At 53.0% G+C, this 26,061-nt stretch overlaps 1 protein-coding gene across 1 annotated transcript in view; it reads right to left on the bottom strand.

Moving 5' to 3' along the window:
* The window catches only part of LOC115083413 (dystonin-like), a 153,629-nt gene that overhangs the window by 77,225 nt on the left and 50,343 nt on the right, over positions 1–26,061 (bottom strand). The window contains exons 13-16 of the mRNA XM_029587218.1: positions 13,199–13,430; positions 12,035–12,261; positions 6,402–6,524; positions 4,794–4,895 (exon numbers count right to left, since the gene is read on the bottom strand). Of these exons, the coding sequence (XP_029443078.1) occupies positions 4,794–4,895; positions 6,402–6,524; positions 12,035–12,261; positions 13,199–13,430 (684 nt within the window). The remainder of the gene's footprint in view (positions 1–4,793; positions 4,896–6,401; positions 6,525–12,034; positions 12,262–13,198; positions 13,431–26,061) is intronic.

The raw sequence follows: 26,061 nt of genomic DNA, 5'->3' as shown, positions 1-26,061 counted from the left end.
ACGTTAGAATATTTGAAACTGAAGCGGAAGTGGGATCCACCCCCCGCTTCACGCACCAATCCTCCAAAAACCAGCCAGACACGGACATAAGCCAGGGCCGTAAAAACCGCCCAGACACGGACATAAGCCAGGGACATAGACTGCTTTCTGGACCTCAGCAACGTGGCTATCACCGCATCTGAGTAACCTTATCTCTTCAGGCAATTCCTCTCAAAAACCATGCCGCGAGACAGAAGTGATCCGCATCCTCCAAAACAGACGGGGCCCTGACGTAGGAGCCCCGCGAACCCCTGGAGACGAAAGGGAGTCGCCCCCGACAACTGAATGAGATCTGCGAACCACTGACGACGTGGCCACTCCTGTGCCACCATGATCCCATTGAACGGGTGCAATTCTATGCGCCGCAGAATCTTGCCTATCATCGGCCACGGGGGAAACACGTACAGAAGCACATCCGTTGGCCAAGGAAGTACCAGCGCGTCGACGCCTTCTGCTCCCCGTTCTCGACGCCGACTGTAAAATCGCGGAGCCTTCGCGTTGTGCCACGTGGCCATCAGATCCATGTGGGGCACCCCCCACGTTCTGCAGATGAGCAGAAACACTTCGTCCGCCAATTCCCACTCTCCGGGATCGAGGTTGTGACGGCTGAGAAAATCCGCCTGGACATTGTCGACCCCGGCAATGTGGGAGGCTGCGATGTTGCTGAGACTTAGTTCTGTCCGTGACATCAAGAGCTGCGCCTCTATAGCCACCTGTGGACTCCTCGTCCCTCCTTGATGATTGATGTAGGCCACGGTGGTTGCGTTGTCCGATAGTACTCGGACCGCCTATCCCCGTACTAACGGTAAGAAGGCTTGTAGAGCCCGACGGACCGCTCTGGTCTCTAGTCGGTTGATAGACCACTGGGCTTGAGACGCTGACCATAGCCCCTGGACCGACCTCCCTAGGCAAACTGCTCCCCAACCGGAGAGACTGGCATCCATGGTCACCACCGTCCAATCGGGTACCCGCAGGGACACTCCACCGGACAGATGCTTGGAATCGAGCCACCAGTACAGGCTGGATCTCGCTTGGCCCTCGAGTGGAAGAGGCAGGAAGAACTCCTCCGAGACCGGCTTCCATCGGGATAGTAAGGACAACTGCAACGGCCGCAAATGAGCGAACACCCAGGGAACCAGGGCGAGCGTTGAAGCCATCGAACCCAGGACCGTCAGATAATCGCAGACCCGAGGACTGTGAAGAGACAGCAACCGCCTCACCTGAGACTGTAGCTTGCACCTGCGTTCCTGGGACAGGAACACTTTGCCCTGTGTCGTGACGAATCCAGCTCCGAGGTATTCTAGGGTCTGGGTCGGTATCAGTTGACTCTTGGCGAAATTGATTACCCAGCCTAGAGACTGCAAGATCTGTAGGACCCGGGCCACCGCCTGTCGACACTTACCCTCGGACTTCGCGCGAATCAGCCCGTCGTCCAGGTAAGGATGAACCAGGAAACCTTGCCGGCGTAGCAGCGCCGCCACCACCACCATCACTATCGTGAATGTGCGGGGAGCTGTCGCGAGACCAAACGGCAGTGCCCGGAATTGATAGTGACGCCCCAGCATGCAGAACCTCAGGAATTGCTGGCACTCCGGCCGAAGTCCCACGTGAGATCTAGGGAAGCCAAGAATTTGCCCAGCCGCACCGAAGCAATCACCGAACGAATTGTCTCCATCTTGAAGTGAGGAACGCGCAGGCATCTGTGCACGCCTTTGAGGTCCAGGATCGGTCTTGACGTGCCGTCTTTCTTTGGAACGATGAAGTGAATGGAGTAACGGCCTTCGCCGTGCTGATGGATCGGGACCGGAACAATAGCTCCTGAGCTTTCCAAGCGCCGGATGGTGCCTAGCCGTGCCGCCTTCTTCTCCGGAGCTTTGCAAGGAGAGACGAGGAACTTGTCCGCTGGGATTCGAACAAAAGTAACGCGTAGCCGTGGCTTATCACGTCGAGGACCCACTGGTCCGGCGTAACGCTGGCCCATTCCTCGAAAACAACGTCAACCGCGCCCCAACATTTGGGATCACGTGCAGAGGCTGCGGCGAGGAATGGGCCAACCGCATTTCATTGCGAAACCTTGGGACCCCTGCGGCCGGGGTTCCTCCCTGCCTACCGAACCGCTTCCCCCGAAAGGACTGCTGCCACCGAGGGGTCCAGGAGGAAGGAGACCTATACGAGGGTCCCGAAGAACGTGGAGGACGCGACTTCCTGGAACCGCAGTTCCGAAGCCAGAGGAGGCTCCTCGCTGACCCTGGCGAGACCATAGCTCTGGAGGCCGTCCGGAGCAAGTCATACAGAGCATCTGCGGCGATCCGCCTGCCGCGCCTCCTCCTCCGACAGATCCGCGTTGGCCTGGAGAACCTGGGCCCACCGGAACCCAGCACGCAGCGCAAAGTTACTACAAATCGCCGCGCGCACCCCCAAGGCCGACGCCTGAAACACCTGCTTAAGCTGGAGTTCTATCCTTCTATCCTGGATATCCTTGAAAGCAGTCGCTCCTGTAACCGGGATCGTTGACCTTTTAGGTACCGCCGACACCGCTGCATCCACTCCGGGAACTCGAAGAAGCGCCAGGGTATCTTCTGGTAATGGATACAACTTGTCCATGGCTTCACTCACTTTCGGGCCCAGCTCCAGGGAATCCCATTCCCGGAATAATATATCCGCAGCCGAAAAGGGGAACGGGGAGGCCACTGCTGGGCCGGTGAGCTCGAAAGGACCGGATCCATCTTGGCTCCCGGTCTAGACTCCACCTGTGGGGCCTCCACCCCCAATTCCTGCAGGATGGTCGGAATAAGGGGAGCCAACTCCTCCCTCCGGAACAAGCGGACTACTCTGGGGTCATCTCCATCCACTGCTGTACCTGTGCTGGTACCTGGCAGGCCTGAGCCCTCTTCCTCCGGCTCAGGGGCTGCGTCCTCCGAACAGGAGGACCCGGAGTCCGTCTCCTGCGGTCTACCCCGCATCAGGCTAACATGCTTTGGAGGATCGGAGGGCTTCCCAGATCCTTTCCCAGCTTTCCTCCTCTGCTGCCTAGATCTTTTGAGGGAGGACCTTCCTTAAAAAGAACGCGAAAACCGAAGAAAAGGAGGCCTCCGAATCAGTGGAGGCCGTCTCCGCACTGACCTCAACCGGAGAAGCAGCCCCCCCCGGGGAGGCCTCCCCGGGGGCTCGCTGCTGCGGGGAAAGCGCCGGAGGGAGACCTCCATTTGCTAAGGCCTTCCTCGTGGCTTGACTAACTGCACCCAAAATGGCCGCGTTCCCGCGCTCCGCGGGAACGGCGCTCAGCGGGAACGGAACAGCTGAGCTATCCCCTGCCTGCTCGTCGCACGGCGGCCCCGACGCTGGTCGAATCCAAGCTCCCCGACCTGTCTCGGACGGCCCCTCGCCGCCCGAGACCCAGGCTGAAAACACGCCGTCCCTATACAGGCGTGCACGCCGAGCCGCGCGCGCAGCAGGAGGCTCCACGCGGCATCCCCCACGCGACCGGCAGGGGCCCAGAAGGGATCTCCACTAAAATCAACCCCCCCACGGAACGAAGCCGCGAAGGACGGAGAGCCGGCATCCCCCACGCGACCAGCAAGTGACCAGAAGGGATCTGCACTAAAAATCAACCCCCCCGGAACGAAGCCGCGAGGCGAGGAAGCCGCAAAACAAAAACAAAACAGACTTTCTTTTTTTTTTTTTTTTTTCTTGCGATCGCTGCTTGGACGCTGTCCCTGGTCCTGACCTGCCTGCTCCAGCGGGGGTGAGTGAACCGGGCTCCCCGGTGTCACCCCCGACGCTGCTGCCAGCAAGGGCCGGGTCCTCAACCCTCAGCAGCGGCCTCTACCAGGGGGGGATGGTCCCCTCAGAACCTCCCAACCCCCCTGGGAGGCTCTCAGGACGAGGGAGTCTTCTTTCTTTAGATGAAAAACTTCCAAAAACCAAATTCTTCTTATTTAGATGAAAAGTTTCCAAAAACCAAATTGAAAAGGAAAAAAAAAATTCCAAAAACCTGACTAACTACCAGAATCAGTGCAGGCAGAGGCTGTGACTGCACCTGCACCACCTACTGGAGACAGAGTAAGACTGAGGGGCTGTGACTGGCACAGGGTCATATATGACTCACACCGACAAGTTTTGCTCTGTCTCCACCTACTGGTGCGGAGTCACAACCCAGGTGTCCTGGACTGATCCTGGTACGTACAGGGAAGGTCCCTTTTATTTGAGTTGGTGAGTATCCTGGCGGCGGCATTCTGGACCACCTGCAGGGGTTTGATGGTTATTGCAGGGAGACCTATCAAAAGGGAATTGCAGTAGTCTAATTTGGAGATGATAATTAATAGATTGTAGCACCAGGCGGAAAGATACTCACCAACTCAAATAAAAGAGACCATATCACTCCCGTCCTTCAGTCACTTCACTGGCTACCCATCAAATTCAGGATCTCTTTTAAAGTTCTTACGATGATCCACAAGGACATCCATAACATCGCCCCTCTCAAGCTCATGTTACTGTGAGTTCTATGAGTAGTGTAAGGCACATCACAAAAATGTGCAGGCCCCACCAGGAAAGAAGCTCGGCAGTTGTAAAATGGTAAATCAAAGTGATTGCTATTGGACCCCCTCAATGAGGGAATGGGATGGGGGGCATTAGAACTGGAGCGTCCTCACAGCTCTCTCTACTTCCATATTTATTGTAGTTAATGGCCAAGCATCTCAGCGCTGCAGGCCTGGGGTACTGAATGGTTACCGTTCCCCCCCGGCTCTCCTTACCTGCATAGCCTCCTGGTAACGCAGTGAGGCCTGGAGCCTCTCCTCCAGTTTCTTGTAATGCTGATTCCACACCTTATTCAGACTGTGCCAAGTGGCATAGAGCTGGAAGGAAAGGCAAGGCGATGACGGTCACATCTCTCACTATCCATTTCCCTCAACCTCTGTCTTTTTCATTGCCTCTCTCTCTCTCTCTCTCTCTCTCTCTCTCCACTTGTCCTGAAGCTCTTACTTCCCTGTCACAGAAACCTAGACTTTGATGGCCCATCTGGCCTCCCGGAGCTTAATTTTCCAAAGATTGGCCCAGCTGAAATCAGGTCCTAGCCTGGTAAATCTGCCCCGTTTAAGATCTGACCCCTCTAACCAGCTACATTTGTCTGGTCACATTCACAAATTCAGCCGGGCAAAAAAGGCACCAGCACGGAGCGCTCCCAGGGTGAGGTCTGCACATATTCAGTGCTAACCGGACTCATCTAGGCAGGCCACCACTCAGCTACCCTCCCCACTCTCCCTCCTGACATTCAAAATAAAACATGTTGGGCCACCCTGACTCCCCCCCATCCTACATCTGGAAGTGAAAGTGGAGGGACCACTCCAACCCTCATCCCTCCTTCTCTCCCTGTTCTCAGAGTGTAATGGAGATCTTTGTCCCCGGTGCTATCTGCTGAAGATCTTCCTTTACAGTAATTGCACTGTTTACCCTTCGGAAGCCGAAGAGAGATTGGGTGAATGAAGCCCCCTCTCCCCCCAGCATCACCACAGAGTCAGTCTCCGGAGGACCCTCTTCCATGCCTATTCACCCTGCAGCCCCTGAAAATATTCGGGAGTTTTAAGGACAGGCACTGCCCCACACGGCTTTTTCTCTGGCAATCCTTTTTCCACTTGCTCAGTGTTTTTTTCCTGGGGAATTTTACTCAACCTGAAGTTGCAGAGTGAAAGACGCTCTTTTCTGAAGGGGATGAGTGAGCGGACTCGCGGGCTTCTGCACGCCTGTGGCCCGATCCTGCCCCGTCGAGTCTCTATTCTGCAGGATGCAGGAGTCACCATGCAATGTTTCAACATCTCCTGAATTACCGTCAGGGGTCCTCTGGTCCCTTCAATGCACAGCTCCTGGAAAAGGCTCTCATTCTTGGGATAAGAAGTGAGATTGGCCATTCTCACTTATCTTCTACCATCCTGCTTTCATCAGGGGGGTCATTGCATCTGACCCAATACCTTTATCTATCATCTGGCTTTTAGCAAGGAACGAAGAAATCAAGGAAAACCTTTTCATTTCCAGTATGTGATCTTTTCATGGGTTCTCTGATAATTTATGCTTTTAATAGTATTTGGATTTTGTGTTATGGCGATTATATTTGAATATTTTATGATTACTTGTGTTAATACTGTTCCCCACTTAGGATGTTTCTATCATTTAAGTGGGTTTTCTATGTAATAAATTCAAACATAAATTATTCTTGACCCTGCTCCTTACTTGCTCTGTCATTTAGATATGGTCAAGGAGTGATCATGCTTAGCTCCTCTCATCTGGCTCTCCTCGAGGAGTTGTCCTTTCCTTATTCCTTCTCACCTATCATGCAGCGTCTTCTCTGCCACCCTCTACATACTCACATCATCCAAACTCTTTGTAACGTTGGGCTTGTCCATGTCTCCACAAGAGGACATCAGCTCTACTCCCAGAATCCCTAGGGTGTCCAGGTCATTTTGCAGACTGTCAACTTCCTCCCGGAGTCCCTTACAGGGTACAAGAGAAGGGAAAGGTCAACTGAATGTCGACAGGTCAAGACAGGGCCATCAGCATCCTAGGGCTCCTCTGACTGGAAAAATATCCCACTTATTCCTCTCACATCCTCTCCTCCCTTCACTGTCCTTGACCTTTGATCTTCTCTTGCCACATACAGACGCACACATATAGAAAAATATCCTCTCCCCCCACACATATGGACACAAACATACACAAAGACACACTAGCTGCACAATCCCCCATCCCTTCTCTTCTAAAATGTGTTATTTCTTTCTCTATAATATCATCAAAAATCCATCCCTTCCTTTCTGAACGCTTATTTACTCTCCCATCTCCTCCCACTTGGACTATTGCAACCTACACACAGCTCTCCCAGTGAATCATTTCTCTCAATTGCTATCTATCCAAAATTCACCTGTGTGGCTTATCTTTTGCCAAAGCCACTACACCCATATAACCCCTCTTCTCAAGTCACTACATTGGCTTCCCATTTGCTTCCATATAGCAAAGTTGCTTATCTGCATAGACAGCAGGGTAAATCAGCCACATAAGTGGTTGAAGTCATCCGATGGCTCCAAGACAGGAAAACTCTTTCAGAGTCTTTCTGAGCATGGGCAGACATTCAGCCACCCTCGCGCGAGGCTCTTCAGTCCTTACAGCAAGCTAAACTTCAGCTCTAAGGCGAGGAGGGTGGGATCGTGTGGCTTATTTGTCCTGCTGACTATAGAGAACACAAGTTACAGGTAAGCAACTTGACTTTCTCTGTGGACAAGCAGGATCAAGTCAGCCAGACAAGTGGGGACTCCCAAGCTGAAGGCTCATTTGTTTAGTTTATCATCTGAATGTTTCTGTTGTGTCATTGCAATCCTAATGATTGCGCGAGGCTAAAGGGTAGAGTTGACGTGATTAGTTAAATAAGCCTTTACGACTTGCCCTGACAGGAAGCATTCTCTGGGCAGTAATGAGGACTGAATGTATGTAGGGAAGACCAAGTAGCAGCCTTGCGGATATCTTCTAGAAAATGGAATGGAGACGTGCAGTAGCCCTAAATGGATGGGTTTTCACTTTACCTGACTGATGGTGGCAATAAGCGAAATAATCAGATAGCAGAGTTCCCTTTGTAACTGATACCCGAAAGTAACAAGGAGGTGTGAAGACTTTCGGTAAGACCTTGGTTCTCTCTGAATGGAATAATGGAGCTCTTCTGCAGTCTAACGTAAGAAAAGCTGGCTCGCCCTTATGAGCACGTGGTCTGCAAAGAAGGTTGGCTACAAATGAGACTGAGATACCACTTTTGGTAGAAATAATGGGGGGGGGGGGGTCATTTTTAAAGGGTTTACACGGTTAAACTGGGTTCCACCTGTGTAAATGCACTTTACCCATGTAAGAGGGCATTTGAAAATTGCTGCAATGTATGCCATTGAATTGTCCGTAGGTAAATGGCTTTGAAAATTGCTATGATATAGGTTACATTTACATGCGTAACTCCTTTGAAAATTGCTCCCGTGGGATGCATCTTCAAAACAACCTTGCTGTATAAGATTTAAGGATAGGGAGCATACGAGACCAAGGCTTGCAATTTGCTCCTAGACTTTCAGGGAGAGGAATTTTCGATCTCCTGAACTAAATGGTTCATATGGAGGCATCATTAGCTGAGCCTCATTCAGATCCCAAGCAACTGGTGGATCTTTTCTTAGCAGTTTCAGATTCATGCGACACCTCGTAGGCTGATGAGAAATAGAGACTCCCTGCTGTCCTTACGGCATGCTGCTATAGCACCGAGGAGAACGCTGATGCCGTTGGCTTTTGGACCAGATTTTCAGGACATGTAGATCCAGTCCTGGTTTTACTCCCCTGCACTCAGGCATTGATAGTCTTGATTTTCTGAGGGAATGCAATAGGTAAATCAAAATGAATCCCAGCATGCAATGGGGTAAAACCAGAACTGAATCAACCTGCCTGACCATCTGGAGCTGGTTGGCAACTCTAATTGGGCTATTTCCTGTGACACTTGCTGGCTCTTGGTTCCTCTCTGTTGATCAATGTAAGCCACTGTCATTACACTGTCTGACATTATTCGTACTGCTTGATCTTGCAAGCATTCAATGAATGTCAACCAAACGGCATGGGCTTCCAGCCAATTAATGCTCCAGAGGGACTCCTCTGTGCTCCAGCACACCTGCCTGTCAACTCCTGATGGTGAGCCTCCCAACCCTGGAGGCTCTTATCCATTGTGCGTAGTAGCCAGTCCAGTCTTCCTAGGGGAACAGCCCTCATTAGATGATCTGCTTCCAATAACCACTGCAGTTGGATGTTGATCTTCACCAGTAACCGAAATCAAATCAAGTTGTCCTGAGACTGTGAACTCCAAAGTGTAAGCAGTGTGCACTGAAGAGGAATAAATGTGCCCTGCCCATGGTACCACCTCTAGGGTGGCTGCCATCAATCCGTGTAGATAAGACCATTCTGCTGAACATATTGTTTCTGACAATAATCGCACCTGTGCCATCAGTTCTGAATGTGGACCCACAACAGGGATACTGTCATGCTTCGTGTTGAAAACAAACACCTAGATACTCCAGTGTCTGGATGGCTCCAGATTGCTCTTGGCCAAGTTCACCTCCCAACCTAGATCCTGCAGCAAGGAGATCACCTTGCAAGAGGCCTGGAAATTCTCTTTCATAGCTTTTGGTCTGAATTAATCAGTCATCAAATTACGGGTGGATCCGAATGCCATCCTTTCTCAACACTGCCGCCACCAGCACCATAAGCTTTAAGAAGATTCTGGGCACGGTGCCAAACCGAAGGATAGCGCTCAAAAACAGCGAAATGCAGAAAATCATTGATTCTCCAGCTGGATCGCAATATGCAGATATGCCTCTGACAATCCAGAGACTTCAGAAACTCCCCAGACTGTACTGCCATTATCGGCGAGTGTAAGGCTCCCATGCAGGAACGACTCCCTTGAGATCCAGGATAGGGCCAAGGAAAAGTATGTGAACACCGCCGTGGCCTACCATATGGCGTCTAAGTAAAGTCTGAGACATCACATGATGCTCAACCTGCCAGGCTGCCAGGTCCCTCGGAGGCCGGAATAGACGTTGGATTGGTGCACTGAGGCTTGGAGACCAGAAGGGGAACAGAAACCCTCACGCCTTTTTTTTTGTTTGTTTTTACTCCTTACCTGAGCTCAGCCCGTCCCAGCTGAGTATAAAATGAGTCTCCAGCTGCAGGGGGAGAGGGCAAAGGCCTTCACCGCCATGCTCGGCTTCCTGCACCCACTAACCTCGCAGCTGTTTCTCTCTCTACAGCTAAGTTCACACCAGGAAACCAGCTACCGGATCGAAGCACTCATCTGAGGGAGGGATCTGCAGATATCACCTCAGGAAAACTCGACTGAGGGAAGGACCATAAGGTATCACCACAGGAGAGTGGGGCAAATTAATTTCCTTCTTCTTTTCTCCTTTCATTTTCTTTTTCTTTTTTTTTTTTAAAGCAATCCCCAGTAGGGAGATGCACGTCCACCATCTGCTGGAGACAGAAAATACTGATGGGCTGATGTCGATGCAGGGGTATATATGCCGTGTCGTCAGCTTTGCTCCATCTCCATTTGCTGGTAGATGTGCATAACCTATCGGTTAGGGTTAACCTGTCTGAATGCTAAGAAAGCTCGATTTCCCACCTCCAGCCCTTTAGGACACGACATGCGATGAATGCCGCATGCCTGCAACTGTACAGACGCAGGAGAGGCCAAAGCATGGCAAGGAGGAGCGGTGCTGGAAGGAGTGTCTGAGCTGGGGCCTGCTTGTGCCATGTGAGGTGAGTGCCACAGCTAGAGAGGTCTGCCCACGAACCACAAAACGTAACATAACAATCATTCATGTGGTTGAAGTAGGTGACTTAAAGTTGTCTGTCACTTGATTCTGGTCTCCAGGAAGGTATATAGCCAGAAGAACCATTCCCTGAGAATTCGCTCCTTTCCAGCCTTTGCAGTTTCCAGATGAAGTTTGTAAGAACCTGCTCCTTCCTGCTTGTTGATATAGAACATTGCTACTCGGTTGTCTGTCTGGATCAACTCCACCTTATTCTTCAACCGTGCGGTGAATTCTTTTAGAGCACTGAAAATTGCACCTTTTAGGCTGCTTTGAAGTCTTACAGACTGGCTATCTCTACTCACAGCCTTGTCAAGTTTAACCATATTTATTGTAATAAATAAATTCCCTGAAGCCTCTTATTTGTCTTCCTAGTGTGCCTTGACCAGATTGTAAGCTCTGTAGGAGACATCAGAAGTTTTTACCACTGTATGCAACTAAATATGAATACTGACCCCCACAAGAGAGACACCAGCTTCATAAAATGGACCCTGACATGTATGTTTGAGCAGAAAAACAAGATGTGGAACTGTTGATCATAATGACAGTAAGTGCCTAGGTTATCTGATCTGCCTGTTTAACTAAGGGTTATAGCTTCTTTCCACAAAAAATGCTACCCAGGACAGGGACGGGTCACAGATGCAAAAACAACCCAAATCTGCCTAGAGATGAAAGACAACCTATCCAAAGGGCAGTTGATCAGACAGATCAGCTCACGGAAAAGCACTGACGCCACAAGACTGCTCGTGGGTCAAGAGGTTGCAGGAACGAGATCAGGGCTGGGTCACTATGGGAAAGGGGGGCCAGCAGTCTGAAATGGAGAAATGACTCCATCTGACTATGCATGAGCTTCTTACATATTCATGCTTTGCCGGTTAAAAGTAGCCTGGGCGAGAGCTCAGGGCGCCAACGAAAGAAAAATCATGAACACCTGAAGACAACACCTGTGCCAGCACCCATCACCCCTCCCTGCAATGAAGCAGATGAGCTCTGGTGTCCTGCACATGTAAGAAGCCCTGCTGCTACCTGGCTCTTCTTCTCAAACCTTTTTCTTCTCCAGGGCTCAAACCAGCCTTTGCCCAGCAAATGACCGGGGCCAAGGACACCTGCTCCCTTCGACAGAAATTGCTTCCTCAGAGAAAGTTTCAGGATGAATCGGAAGGTAAACCCCTAAATTTATGGAGTTAGTTAGCTAGCTATGTTTATTAATATACCCTAAGTAAGTCAAAGTCTCGGATATGTTAAGTTTACTAATGATGCAGAGCTTTACTCAGTATAAGCCGATGCTGAGCAGCAAGGACTGTGGAGACATGTATTGTCTATTTTATTCTAACTGCTAAACCTGAAAAGTCTGAGAAATAAACGACTGATTCTCTGGGGAAAAAAACCCCATGCTCTTTTCTGAGCTATTCAGATTACATAGATATAGGAGGTGATAGAGGTAATTGTCTATAGCACTGCCTATCCTGACAGGGGTTGGAGAGGAGAAAGGAGATGAGTCATACCAACAGGTTATGGAACATCCTTATAGTGCTTACAGCTCTACATAGAAGGGACTGTTGCTCTTGTGCATCTGTACTGCACTGCACGTGGTAGTAGCTCTTTATAAATAATAAGTAAAGTAGTACCTGCATGGTGTTAAGTCTTGCCTTGATGGACTCTGGGTCAGAACCAGTCTCCTCCATGTCCAGAATGATCTGCTGTGTCTCATTCAGGTTGACACTCAGCTCTGACAGTCCATGCCAGAAGCGGTCAGCCAGGGTCAGAAGGCTCTTCAGCCAGCATTCTCGCTCTTCAGCCTGACTTTGAAGGCTCCGCCACTGCCCCAGCAGCTTTTCCATCCGATCCTGAATCCCTATATAACATAGTTTAGTGTGCAAAGTGTCTGCTACTCTCTCTCATTCAAAACCTCATCTACCTCTGGAACTACCCTATGTTTCCTCTTATGTTCTCCTACAATATCCTGCCTCTAGTACTTTCCCCACTTTCTCCCTTCTCTGGTACCTTCTCCTGTCTTCAGTACTTTCTCCTGCATTTGGTACCTTCTTCCACCTTTTCCCATCTGTTATGTTCTCCCACTTTTTCCCTCCTCTGGTACTATTTCCTGTCTTTTCCTGCCTCTGGCATCTTCTCTTACCTCTGATTCTTTCTTCTGCCTTCTCCCACCTCTAATATCTTCTCCTGCCATCTTGAATTCTTGTGCTTTCTCCTGCCTCTGGTAATTCTTCTGTCTTCCCCCACCTTCTTCTGCCTCAAGTACCTTCTCCCACCTTCACCCACCTCTGGTACCTTCTCCTACATACTCCTGCCTCTGGTACCTTCTCCCACCCTCACCCATCTCTGGTACCTTCTCCTACATACTCCTGCCTCTGGTACCTTCTCCCACCCTCACCCACCTCTGGTACCTTCTGGTACCTTCTCCTACATACTCCTGCCTCTGGTACCTTCTCCCACCCTCACCCACCTCTGGTACCTTCTCCTACATACTCCTGCCTCTGGTACCTTCTCCCACCCTCACCCATCTCTGGTACCTTCTCCTACATACTCCTGCCTCTGGTACCTTCTCCCACCCTCACCCACCTCTGGTACCTTCTCCTACATACTCCTGCCTCTGGTACCTTCTCCCACCCTCACCCACCTCTGGTACCTTCTCCTACATACTCCTGCCTCTGGTACCTTCTCCCACCCTCACCCACCTCTGGTACCTTCTCCTACACACTCCTGCCTCTGGTACCTTCTCCTACCCTCACCCACCTCTGGTACCTTCTCCTACATACTCCTGCCTCTGGTACCTTTAGCTGTTGGTTCAGTGCTGGCCGCCTGAGTGTTGGTGAGAAGTTCTTCTGCTTGTCTCCTGATTGTCTCCAAGGACACCCCCAGCTTCTCCAACTCCCCCAGAACCAGCGTGTTATCCCGAATCTGTTCGCGGATGCGAGCCGACTCCCCTCGGATGGCTGGAAGGTTTTGGAAGCGATCCTGCAGTCTGTCTATGCACTCCACCATAAGGTCCATCCTCTCGGTGAGCTGAAGAAGAGGAAAGGTGTTAGGAAAGGGTACTGGTATGAGAAACACATCGAATAACAACTTCTGAACTGAGGTGCAAAACAATGGTGAAGCAAAATAGTAATTGTGGGACACAAGGAAAAACTATGAAATACAGAAAACAATAACTATTTTTATTTTTTTATTTATTTAGATTTATATTCTGCTTTTCGCACTTTTTTCGGCACTTCAAAGTGAAGCCTGTCTGTTTCGTCCTCCGACAGACCTTCGTTGGCGAGCAAGTGTTGCACCCCCTGCAGACAGTCCCGCAACGCAAATGTACGACCAATTGCCGCTCGGGTGCCCAGAGCGAAGACCTCGAAATCTTCTTCCGCTGGATCTCCTCCTTGCAATCCGGAAGACCCTTCAACGCTGTGGCTCCAGCAAACTGTATGGTCGTCCTCTATGTGAGCACCAAAACCGCGATGTCCCCCTTGGTACCTGCAGGACCTTTAGGGCTTCGTCTGACCAAGGATAAGCTTATCCGTATCCTTCGTGACCTTCAGGCTCCGGTCTGGGGTATCCCACTCCCGGAAGAGAAGGTCCGTCGTAGAACAAACACAATGCATACACAAACAGAATGCTGGGGATTATTAGGAAAGGAATGGAGAATAAAACAGAGAATATCATAATGCCTCTGTATCACTCCATGGTGCATCCTCATCTTGTGTTCATATATCATGCACAAACAGAATGCTGGGGATTATTAGGAAAGGAATGGAGAATAACACAGAGACTATCATAATGCCTCTGTATCACTCCATGGTGCATCCTCATCTTGTGTTCATATATCATACACAAACAGAATGCTGGGGATTATTAGGAAAGGAATGGAGAATAAAACAGAGAATATCATAATGCCCCTGTATCAATCCATGGTGCATCCTCATCTTGTGTTCATATATCATACACAAACAGAATGCTGGGGATTATTAGGAAAGGAATGGAGAATAAAACAGAGAATATCATAATGTCTCTGCATCGCTCCATGGTGCGACCTCATCTTGTGTTCATATATCATACACAAACAGAATGCTGGGGATTATTAGGAAAGGAATGGAGAATAACAGAGAGAATATCATAATGCCTCTGTATCACTCCATGGTGCGACCTCATCTTGTGTTCATATATCATACACAAACAGAATGCTGGGGATTATTAGGAAAGGAATGGAGAATAAAACAGAGAAAGGAAAATTAGGTTCTTACCTTTGCTAATTTTCATTCCAGTAGTACCATGGATCAGTCCAGACAGCTGGGTTATGCCTCCCCTCCAGCAGATGGAGTCAGAGAGAAAACTGAAAGCACCCCCTAGATATACTGGTGTGCTACCTGCAATCCTTCAGTATATGTGATATCAAAGCAGAAATAAAGAATTGAGCACAGTCAAAACTGCCCCCAAGAAACTCCTTTGTATTAACTTCTTATTAACTAGGTGACCAGATCAAGTAGAAACATCCTTGAGAACAGATAAAACCAGACACAACAAATAGAACACCAAGAGTGTACAGTAACACACGATACACTGGAATAACTATAAAGGGAACCTTAAACATGTGGTAACCGTCACAATACCACTGAAATGGAAAACTCAGAGAATACGAGCGGACTCCCAGAACACCGTGGGCGGGCGTCTGGACTGATCCATGGTACTACTGGAATGAAAATTAGCAAAGGTAAGAACCTAATTTTCCTTTCCCAGTACGTACCAGGATCAGTCCAGACAGCTGGGATGTACCCGAGCCGCCTTAACTGGGGTGGGACCCTGAGAGTCCCGCTCGAATCACACTGCTCCCAAAGGACTCTGCAGGAGGTCCCCGGACATCCAGACGATAATGCCTGGAAAAAGTATGCCAGGATTTCCATGTGGCTGCCCTGCATATCTCTTGGCAAGAAACCAAGTGATTCTCTGCCCATGAAGTTGCTTGAGCACGCAGAGAATGAGCCTTAAGCCCAGCAGGAACAGGCTTACCACATCCAACATACGTGGACGCAATAGCACCCTTTAACCAGCGTGCAATCGTAGCTTTGGACGCTTGAAGACCCTTCCTGGGTCCATTCCACAACACGAAAAGGTGATCTGACTTTCTAAAGTCATTCGTAACCTCCAAATAGCGTAAGAGAATCCGACGGACATCCAGACGCCTCAAGTCCCGACCCTGAGAAGACTGTAGGTCCTCGTCCGAAAAGGAAGGTAACTCCACCGTTTGGTTGACATGAAACGCGGAGACCACCTTAGGTAGGAAGGAAGGGACAGTTCGTAGGGAAACTCCTGACGCCGAAATGCGCAAAAACGGTTCCCTGCAAGAGAGAGCCTGCAGCTCCGACAACCGACGAGCCGAGGAAATGGCCACAAGGAAAACAGTCTTGAGGGTGAGATCCTTCAAAGAAGCCGCCTTAAGAGGTTCAAACGGAGCCGCACACAATCCACGGAGTACCAAGTTCAAGTTCCAAGACGGACAGGGAAGCCTGACGGGAGGACGTAAGTTTCTAACCCCTCGCAAGAAACGAGCCACATCTGGATGACTCGCAAGGGAAGAGCCTTTAACCTTACCCCTCAAGCAACCCAAGGCCGCCACCTGAACCCGAAGCGAATTATACGCCAACCCCTTTTTCAAGCCATCCTGTAAGAACATAAGGATATCCGCCACTGACGAACGTCTGGCCGAAGTACCTGCCTTGTCGCACCAATCATGGAAAACCTTCCAAACCCTCGCGTAAGCGAGCGTAGTGGAAGAACAACGCGCCCGAAGGAGAGTAGACACTACTGCGTCTGAATAACCTCTCTTCTTCAACCGGTTCCTCTCATAAGCCAAGCCGCCAGACAAAAACGATCCGCCAGATCGAAAAATACTGGACCCTGACGAAGGAGATTGGGAAGATGACCGAGACGCAGTGGGCCGTCGACTGCCAAGTTGACCAGATCCGCGAACCACGGGCGCCGCGGCCATTCCGGAGCCACGAGAATCACCGGACCGTGATGGGACTCTATGCGTCTTAGCACTTTCCCTACCAGAGGCCACGGAGGGAACACATAAAGAAGAATGTGACGAGGCCACGGAAGGGCTAGCGCGTCCACCCCTTCTGACGCGTGCTCTCTCCTCCGACTGAAGAAGCGCACCGCCTTTGCATTTTGACGGGTCGCCATGAGGTCCAAGCGCGGAGTCCCCCAACGCCGCGCGATGAGAGCCATCGCCTCTGACGAGATCTCCCATTCTCCTGGATCTAGGTGCTGCCGGCTGAGGTAATCCGCCTGAACGTTGTCCACGCCGGCAATGTGGGTGGCCGCGAGACGCTGTATGTGCCTTTCCGCCCAGGACATCAACAGCGCAGCCTCAGTCGCTACCGCTTGGCTTTTTGTGCCTCCTTGTCGATTTATGTACGCCACTGTGGTCGCATTGTCCGACAGAACTCTTACTGCTCGTCCGCGTACCAGTGGAAGGAGACAACGCAAGGCCAGGCGGACCGCTCTGGTCTCCAATCGGTTGATGGACCAAGTCGCTTGGAGTGCCGACCAGTTGCCCTGGACTGCACGGGACTGGCAGACCGCACCCCAGCCCGACAGGCTGGCAACCGTCGTCACCACCAACCAAGACGGGGGTTCGAGGTCCACCCCCTGTAGGAGATTGGCTGGGGTCAACCACCAAGAGAGACTGGAGCGAGCCGGCTCCAGCAAAGGCAATTCCATCCCGTACTCCTCCGAGCGGGGATCCCAGCGAGATAGAAGTGCTCTTTGTAACGGACGCATATGCGCAAAAGCCCATTGTACCATTTCCATAGTAGACACCATATGACCAATGACTTGTAAATAATCCCAAACCGTGGGAATCTCGAGCTCTAACAGGCGCCGTACCTGAGTCATGAGATTGAGCATGCGTTGCTGCGGAAGAAAAACCTTGCCCACCAAGGTGTCGAACCGAGCTCCCAGGAACTCCAGCTGTTGGGTCGGTTCGAGTCTGCTCTTCGCGAAGTTGACTACCCAACCCAAACTCTGCAGCTGGTGCACCACTAAGGAGACCGCCCGGTTGCATGCCGCGTGCGACTTTGCTCGAATGAGCCAATCGTCGAGATAGGGATGCACAAGGACGCCTTGCCGGCGGAGGGAAGCCGCTACCACCACGAGGACTTTGGTGAACACCCTCGGCGCAGTGGCCAACCCGAAGGGGAGGGCGCAAAACTGGTAGTGGTCTCCCATCACCATGAACCTCAAGTACCTCTGATGCCGTTCTCTTATTCCGATGTGCAGATAGGCCTCTGTCAGGTCCAAAGAAGCCAAGAATTCTCCCTTGTGGACGGCCGCAATAACAGACCGGAGGGTCTCCATCCGGAAGCGGGGCACACGCAACGCCTTGTTTACTCCTTTGAGATCCAGAATGGGTCGGAAGGTGCCCTCCTTCTTGGGCACCAGGAAGTATATGGAATACCGACCCGTCCTGAGCTGGTCCCGCGGAACCGGAACCACCGCCCCCAGAGCCTGTAGATGGGCGACCATTTGGGCTATAGCTACCTGTTTTTCTACTGGGCCGCACGGCGATATCAGGAAGAGATCCCGGAGGGGACGTACAAAATCCAACTCGTAGCCGTACCGAACCACGTCGAGGACCCATTGATCCGAAGTAATTTTGGCCCACTCCTCCCAGAACCGGGACAGCCGACCTCCGATAACGGGCACGGAGGAGTGGGCCCGCGCACCTTCATGGTGCGGGCTTGATGGCAGGAAAGCCTTGGGAAGAGCCCCCGCGTATAGGCCTCCTGCCGCGAAAGGAAGAAGAAGACCAGGCCTGGGATCTTGTCGCCTGCTGCCGCTGGGGAAGGGAGCCCCCTCTTCCCCCACGGAAACGCCGTTGCCCCCGAAAGCGAGCCCTAGCGTTACCAAACGACCAAGGTTGCCGAGGCTTATCCTCAGGCAACTTGTAAACCTTGTTGTCACCCAGGTCCTTAATGAGCTGGTCCAGCTCCTCGCCAAACAGCAACTTGCCCTTAAAGGGGAAGGAACCTAACCTTGCCTTGGAGTTGGCATCCGCCGACCAACGACAGAGCCAGAGCAACCTCCTGGCTGAGTCCGCCGAGGACATAATGCGAGCCGATGTGCGCAACAAGTCATACAAGGCATCCGCTGTATAAGCGACCGCCGCTTCAACACAATTCGCCTGCTCGGCCTCGCCCGGAGGGAGCTCCTGCATGGTCAGCAGCTGCTGAACCCAGCGGAGGTTGGCCCTCTGCACAAGGCTGCTGCAAGCCGCCGCTCGGACCCCCAGTGCCGCCACGTCAAAAATGCGCTTTAATAAAACCTCAAGCTTGCGGTCTTGGAGGTCCTTCAACGCTATACCCCCAGTCACGGGGATAGTCGTATGCTTAACCACAGCCGTGACAGCCGAATCTACCGCGGGTGTCTTCAGAAGTTCCAATGAATCCTTAGGTAAGGGATATAGCCTTTCCATGGCTCGATTCACCCGCAGGGAAGCCTCTGGGAGCTCCCATTCCTTTGAAACGATCTGTAAGACCTTGTGGTGAAAAGGAAAGGTCTGCGGGGGAGCTCTAATCCCTGCCATCGCGATATCCCCTGTAGACGTGTCCGCCTCCTGAGGCGGAGTCGTTAACTCTAGCTCCTGTAACACGTGGAGAATAAGGGAGCTTAATTCCTCCTTTCCAAACAATCGTAGCACCTGGGGGTCATCCCCTTGTACGGCCCCCTGATCATCCGTCGCCAGCAAGTCCGGAGCCCCCGGGGACTCCGGAGCGGCTCCTGTGTCTCCCAGGTCCTCAGTTTCCCTCCCCCGCGGACGGGAACCCTGGACCCCGGAGGACCCCGCGCCCGGCGGGCTCCCTCGGGGCAAGGAAGTGGTCCTGGGGACCTTCGGGGGAGCGGGAACCTCTGCCTCCCAGCCGGACTCTGCCTGCAAAAAGGCTTTGTGCATTAAAAGCACAAAATCCGAAGAAAAAGGTATTGACCTCTTTAAATTCTTCTTCAGGCCATCCGATGGGGGGGGGCCGCGAGGAGACCCCAAATCGGGCTGGGAGCGCGGGCTCAGTGGCTCGGGAGAGGGAGGAGGGGAGGTTTCCTCCTCCGACGCTGAAAATGCAGCCTGCCGCGTGTTCAAAATGGCCACCGCACTCCTCCCCGATGGAGGAGGGGCCGGAGAACGGCTGCCTGAACGCTGCCATGCCGGGCTGCAGAGGACAGAGGAGAGCCGCTGCGGGCAGCGCTCGGCCCCCCCGAGGGTCCCTCGCCCCCGGGAATACATCGGGGGCAGAGACCCCCGCGGGAGAGTCGCGCCCCCCGCCTTCCCACAGGTCAGGCAGACCGAAGATCGCGGCATCAGGCCAGGAAGCGGAGCAGCAGCAACGGGAAAAAAAAAAAATGGCGCCAAAAAGACCCCCTGAGAAGAACTCCACAACCAACACGCGCCGGGTGAGCTAGCCACCCCCTCCGGGGTCCGAAACAGGCACTGGCAGGCCGGGGTCAAAGAAAAGGAGCGCACTGCCTGTCCCCAACAGGGCTTAAATGGCTCTGGATTAAACTTTTTATTTTTTTTTTGAAACCCCCTTCAGGCCAAGTAACCTGGAATTGGGGGGGGAGGGTGATCGGCCCACCGGTAAGCTCTCCCCCGGCCTGTGGACACACTAACCCGGGAAGAACAGGAGGGTAAAAGAAAATTAGGTTCTTACCTTTTGCTAATTTTCGTTCCTGTAGTACCGAGGATCAGTCCAGACTCCTGGGTTTTGCCCCCCCTCTAGCAGATGGAGACAGAAGTTTATAAACAAAAACTCCGCCTACATATAGGCTGGTGCCACCTACAGTCTGGCAGTATTACTGAATGTCAAAGTAGCAGGAGAACCCGCAACAAATAACCCAAAGAACACTGAAGATTACCTCCAAACTAAGCCAAACTAAAGCTTAACTCCACCCAACTGGGTACCGAACTCGAGGTAACCAACAAACAAACCATATTCCAGAAAACAGCACACAGAGCACACATCCTCTCCCGGCAGACAATCGCAATACTGGGCAGGACTCTGGACTGATCCTCGGTACTACAGGAACGAAAATTAGCAAAAGGTAAGAACCTAATTTTCTTTTCCCTGTACGTACCAGGATCAGTCCAGACTCCTGGGATGTACCAGAGCTTCCCTTACTGAGGGTGGGAGCCGGAGAGGCCTGCTCTAAGCACCCCTTCTCCAAACCCCGACGGCCCTGGCGCCTTCACATCCAAACGATAGTGCCGGGCAAAAGTATGGACTGACTTCCAAGTGGCCGCCCTACAGATCTCCTCTGTAGGAATATGTTGGCATTCCGCCCAGGATGTAGCCTGGGCGCGAGTTGAGTGGGCTTTCAGTCCCACCGGCAACGGTTTCCCCGCCAACAGATATGCTGAGCGAATGGTTTCCTTCAACCAACGAGCAATTGTAGTCTTGGAAGCCGCTTTACCTCGCCGGGGACCACCATGGAGGACGAACAGATGATCGGAGACCCTGAACACATTAGTAATCTCCAAATAGTGTAACAAGACGCGCCGAACATCCAGCTTCCGCAGGTCCCTAGCTAAGGGATCCGAAGACTGTCCCTGACCAAACGATGGCAACTCCACCGTCTGATTGACGTGAAAGGCCGAAACCACCTTTGGTAGAAAAGACGGCACAGTTCGCAAGGAGACTCCCGAATCCGAAATCCTCAGAAAAGGCTCTCGACACGACAGAGCCTGCAGCTCAGAAATCCGCCGCGCCGATGCCATAGCCACCAAAAATACCACCTTGAGCGTCAAGTCCTTAAGAGTGACGTGTCGCAGAGGCTCAAACGGTGCCTTACACAGCGCTTTAAGAACCACATTCAAATTCCAAGACGGACACGGAGGACGAAACGGAGGGCGTAACTGTTTTGCCCCCCGAAGGAAACGCACCACATCCGGATGCTGCGCCACCGAAACTCCGTGCACCCGCCCCCGAAAAGCTCCTAGCGCTGCCACTTGCACCCGCAAAGTACTACAGGACAGGCCCTTAGCCAACCCCTCCTGGAGAAACAGCAGAATATCCGGAATAGTCGCCCGGGTAGGTGCTGTGCCGCGAAGCACACACCAAGTCTCAAACAGTCGCCACACGCGCACGTACGCCAAAGACGTAGACTTCTTTCGGGAATGCAACAGCGTGGACACCACGGAAGCCGCGTATCCTTTAGAGCTCAACCGCTGCCTCTCAAAAGCCATGCCGCTAGACAAAAGCGATGCACCAGGTCGAAACAAACGGGCCCCTGATGTAGGAGATCCGGCAGAAACGGAAACCGAAGTGGCCCCTCGACCGCTAGATTCACCAGATCCGCGAACCAGGGCCTTCTTGGCCATTCTGGAGCCACCACGATCACCTCCGCCGGATGCTGCTCTATGCGACGCAGCACCCGTCCGATAAGCGGCCACGGAGGAAACACGTAAAGTAACACATCCCTCGGCCACTGAACTACCAGTGCATCCACTCCTTCCGCCAACGTCTCCCGTCGACGAGAGAAAAATCGAGGAGCCTTTGCATTGCGGAACGTGGCCATCAGGTCCACCGCCGGTGTGCCCCACCGATCGCAAAGGAGCCTGAAGGCGTCCTCCGCGAGCTCCCACTCCCCGGGATCTAACCAATGCCGACTGAGAAAATCCGCCTGGACATTTTCCACCCCGGCTATGTGGGAAGCCGCGATACTGCTCAAATGGGCCTCCGCCCATATCATCAACGACCGAGCTTCTGCCGCTACCGGCTGACTCCGGGTTCCCCCCTGACGATTGATATAAGCCACCGTGGTCGCATTGTCCGACAGAATCCTGACGGAACGCCCGCGGAGAAGCGGGAGGAACTTCACCAGAGCTAATCGCACCGCTCGAGTTTCCAACCGATTGATGGACCACGACGCCTCCCGAGCCGACCATGTTCCCTGAACCGCTCGACCGAGACAGACTGCTCCCCAACCGAGCAGACTGGCATCCGTGGTAACCACCGTCCACGACGGAGTTTCCAACGAAACCCCGCGACTCAAGTTTTCCTGGCAGAGCCACCATGGCAAGCTGTCTCTGGCTTCCTGGGTCAACGGCAGGCTGAGGAAAAATTCCTCCGAGACCGGGCTCCAGCGGGAGAGCAACGCGGACTGCAAGGGACGCATATGCGCAAACGCCCATGGAACTAACTCTAGCGTGGAGTTCATAGAGCCCAAGACCTGCAGATAGTCCCAGACCACTGGGACCGGTTTGCGCAACAACCTGCAAATTTGCCCCTGTAGTTTGAGGATACGCTCTTGCGTTAGGGCCACCGTGCCTTGACACGTGTCGAACACCGCCCCCAAATACTCCAGGGATTGCGACGGCACCAGATGACTCTTGGCCAGGTTGACCACCCAGCCCAGTGAGCGTAACAGGTGCAGCACCCGCTGAATCGCCAGCTGACAAAGAGTCCTCGACTTGGCCCGAATCAGCCAATCGTCCAAGTATGGATGCACCAACAGCCCCTCCTGGCGGAGTCTCGCCGCCACCACCACCATAATCTTGGTGAACGTGCGCGGAGCCGTTGCGAGGCCAAATGGCAACGCTTGAAACTGGTAATGTTGTCCCAGTACCGCAAAACGGAGAAACCGTTGGTGCTCCTGTCGAATCCCAATGTGCAGGTATGCCTCTGTGAGGTCCAGAGAGGCCATAAACTCTCCTTTTCTGACCGACGCGATCACGGACCGCAAAGTTTCCATTCGAAAACGCGGAACCCTTAGACACTTGTTGACACTCTTCAAGTCGAGAATGGGACGAAACGTCCCCTCCTTCTTGGGTACCACGAAATAAATGGAATACCGGCCCTGTCGGAGTTCGCCGGTCGGAACCGGAACGACGGCCCCGAGGTCGCGCAACCGCGCCAGAGTCTCCCGCACCGCCCGGCGCTTTTCCGAAAACCCGCAAGGGGATACCAGAAAAGCCGGAGCCGGACGGCGTGAAAAATCTAACGCGTAGCCGTGTTTTATCACCTCTAGGACCCACTGATCCGACGTAATCTTGGTCCATTCCTCGTAAAACCGGCTTAACCTGCCTCCAACCGGAGGAACCGAGGAACGGACCGGCCTCACTTCATTGCGCTGGCTTACTGCCCTGCACAGCCGGACTGGCCCCCGGACGGCCGAATCGACGCCCACGAAAGGACTGCGAGTACGATTGTTGGCGGGCCGCACCGTGACGGAACGAAGAGTTCGATCCTCGCGCCGCACGAGTTCTACGGCCCCCACGAAACCGCGGCCGAGCGGCTGGAGCACCCCGGAAGCGGTATCTATCCTCCGGTAAACGGTGCGCTTTATTGTCCCCCAAGGATTCTAGAATATCATCCAACTCCTTACCAAAGAGCAACTTCCCCTTAAAGGGAAGAGAGCCTAACCTAGCCTTGGAGGTACCATCCGCCGCCCAATGGCGAAGCCACAACAGTCGCCGCGCCGCTACCGCAGAGACCATGGTCCGTGCCGAAGTGCGCAGGAGATCATAAAAGGCGTCCGCACTATACGCGATGACCGCCTCCAATCGACTCGCCTGTCTCGCCTCATCCGTCGATAGAGACTCATTCGCCAACAGCTGCTGTGCCCAGCGTAAACCGGCTCGCAACGAAAAATTACTACAAACCGCGGCCCGGATACCCAACGCCGAGACCTCAAAAATACGCTTCAGTTGAACATCTAACTTCCTATCCTGTATATCTTTGAGAGCCGTACCTCCCGTTACCGGGATGGTGGTCTTTTTGGTAACCGCCGCCACCGCCGAATCAAGTTTTGGCAGGCGCAAAAGTTCCAACACGTCCTCCGGCAGTGGATATAATTTATCCATAGCCTTAGCTACCTTGAGTCCCAAATCCGGAGTATCCCACTCCTTTAACATCAAATCCGATGCCGAGAAATGTAGTGGAAACGCCGACGAGGGACCCCTGAGGCCCAAGACAACCGGATCCGTCTGACCCAGACGAGATTCTACCTGGGGAAGTGGGATTCCCAGTTCCCCCAGGATTTCCGGGATGAGGGGCCCTAGCTCATCCCTATGGAACAACCGAACTACCTTCGGATCGTCCCCATCCGCAGCGTGCAGTGTCCCTGCATCCTTAGGCTCCGGCTCTTCATCCCCCTCAACCCCCCTCGGGGGCTGGGATGGACAGTCCAGATCCTCCTCCGGATCCGCCAGCGCCTCCGACTCTGACGAGGAGAGCGAAGGCCCCTCCGCCCCCCTGGAACGAAGAGGCCTTGGCCTGGGCCGGGGCCTAGACAGCCCCCCTCCCCCCGTACTGGATTTTGGGGCCTTGACCGCTGGCGCTCCGCTCTCAGAAGCGGGGACCCCCGGACCTCTCTTCCGAGCCAGGCGGCGTGCTTTAAACGCCTTATGCATTAGCAACATGAACCGCGAGTTAAAGGAGGAATCCGATGACCCCTCCTCCTCATCCTCGGGGGAATCATCCCCAGGAGACCTGGACCCTAACGGCCCTTCTTCGCCTCCAGACACCCTCTGGGGGGACAAACGCGGCGGGTCCCGCACCTGTGCGCTGGTCTGCCGGCCCGCGCTAACTTGTGCTGCCCGCGCTGAGAAAATGGCCGCCGTTCCCGCCGAAAACGCTGGCAAAATGGCCGCCGTCCCTGACGAACTCGCAGCCGTCCGCTCCGGGAACGCTGCTACCTCGCGGTCCTGCCTACCCCGCCGAGACGCCGAAGGCACCGCCGACCCTCCTTCTCCGCCGTCCACGCACGCGGAACAAAGACTGTCGCGCGACAGCCTCCCTGCCGCGGACCCGCAGGCCCTGCACGATGCCTGCCGAGGCATCCCTCACACTGGCGCGGCGAACGGAGGCAGAGAGAACAAAAAAAATCAAAGTTTCTCCCCGGATCGGCGGGCCCCAGTCACCGCGAGCAAGCACAGCCTAGCAAGCACAAGCACACACACCACACACAGCACACAAAATAAATAAAAACAATTTTTTTTTTTTTTTTTTTTTTAAACTGCTTACCTCGGATCCGGAGCCGGCTGGGGGGAGTGAGCCGGGACCCCCGGTATCACCCCCAGCCCTGTGGAGCCGGTACGTGGGGCTCTCCCACTCCTCGGCTGCCTCTACCAGGGGGAACAGTCCCCTCAGGACCCTAACTTCCCCTGGGAGGCGGGGATTGGGACCAGCAGGCAAGCCTCTGCGGTCCCTTCCCACTAGACAAAAAACCAACAACTTTCCTACCTTTTTTTTTTTTTTTTTTTTTACAAAAACCACCTAACCAACGTAGGCCTAACACAGACTGTAGGTTTTGCACCCTCTCCACCTGCTAGGAGACAGAAGAATACTGCCAGACTGTAGGTGGCACCAGCCTATATGTAGGCAGAGTTTTTGTTTATAAACTTCTGTCTCCATCTGCTAGAGGGGGGGCAAAACCCAGGAGTCTGGACTGATCCTGGTACGTACAGGGAAAACCCTCCTAGCCTGCCTCACTCTGCCGCTAGCCTCGCAGCGCAAGACACTCAAACAGACACTAACGCAGACCGATAGTTAGACAGAGGAGAGAAAAGGAAGCATCGACAGATCTAGTCCCCTGTCCTACCTCACTGTTTTGTTTTGTTTTTTTTTTTTTTTACTTTCCCAGTACCGAGTAACAC

The sequence above is a fragment of the Rhinatrema bivittatum genome, chromosome 2 (assembly GCF_901001135.1).
Source record: "Rhinatrema bivittatum chromosome 2, aRhiBiv1.1, whole genome shotgun sequence".
Lineage (NCBI taxonomy): Eukaryota > Metazoa > Chordata > Amphibia > Gymnophiona > Rhinatrematidae > Rhinatrema > Rhinatrema bivittatum.
Note: the sequence above shows the minus strand (reverse complement) of the source record. Positions and strands in the feature narration are given on the sequence as shown.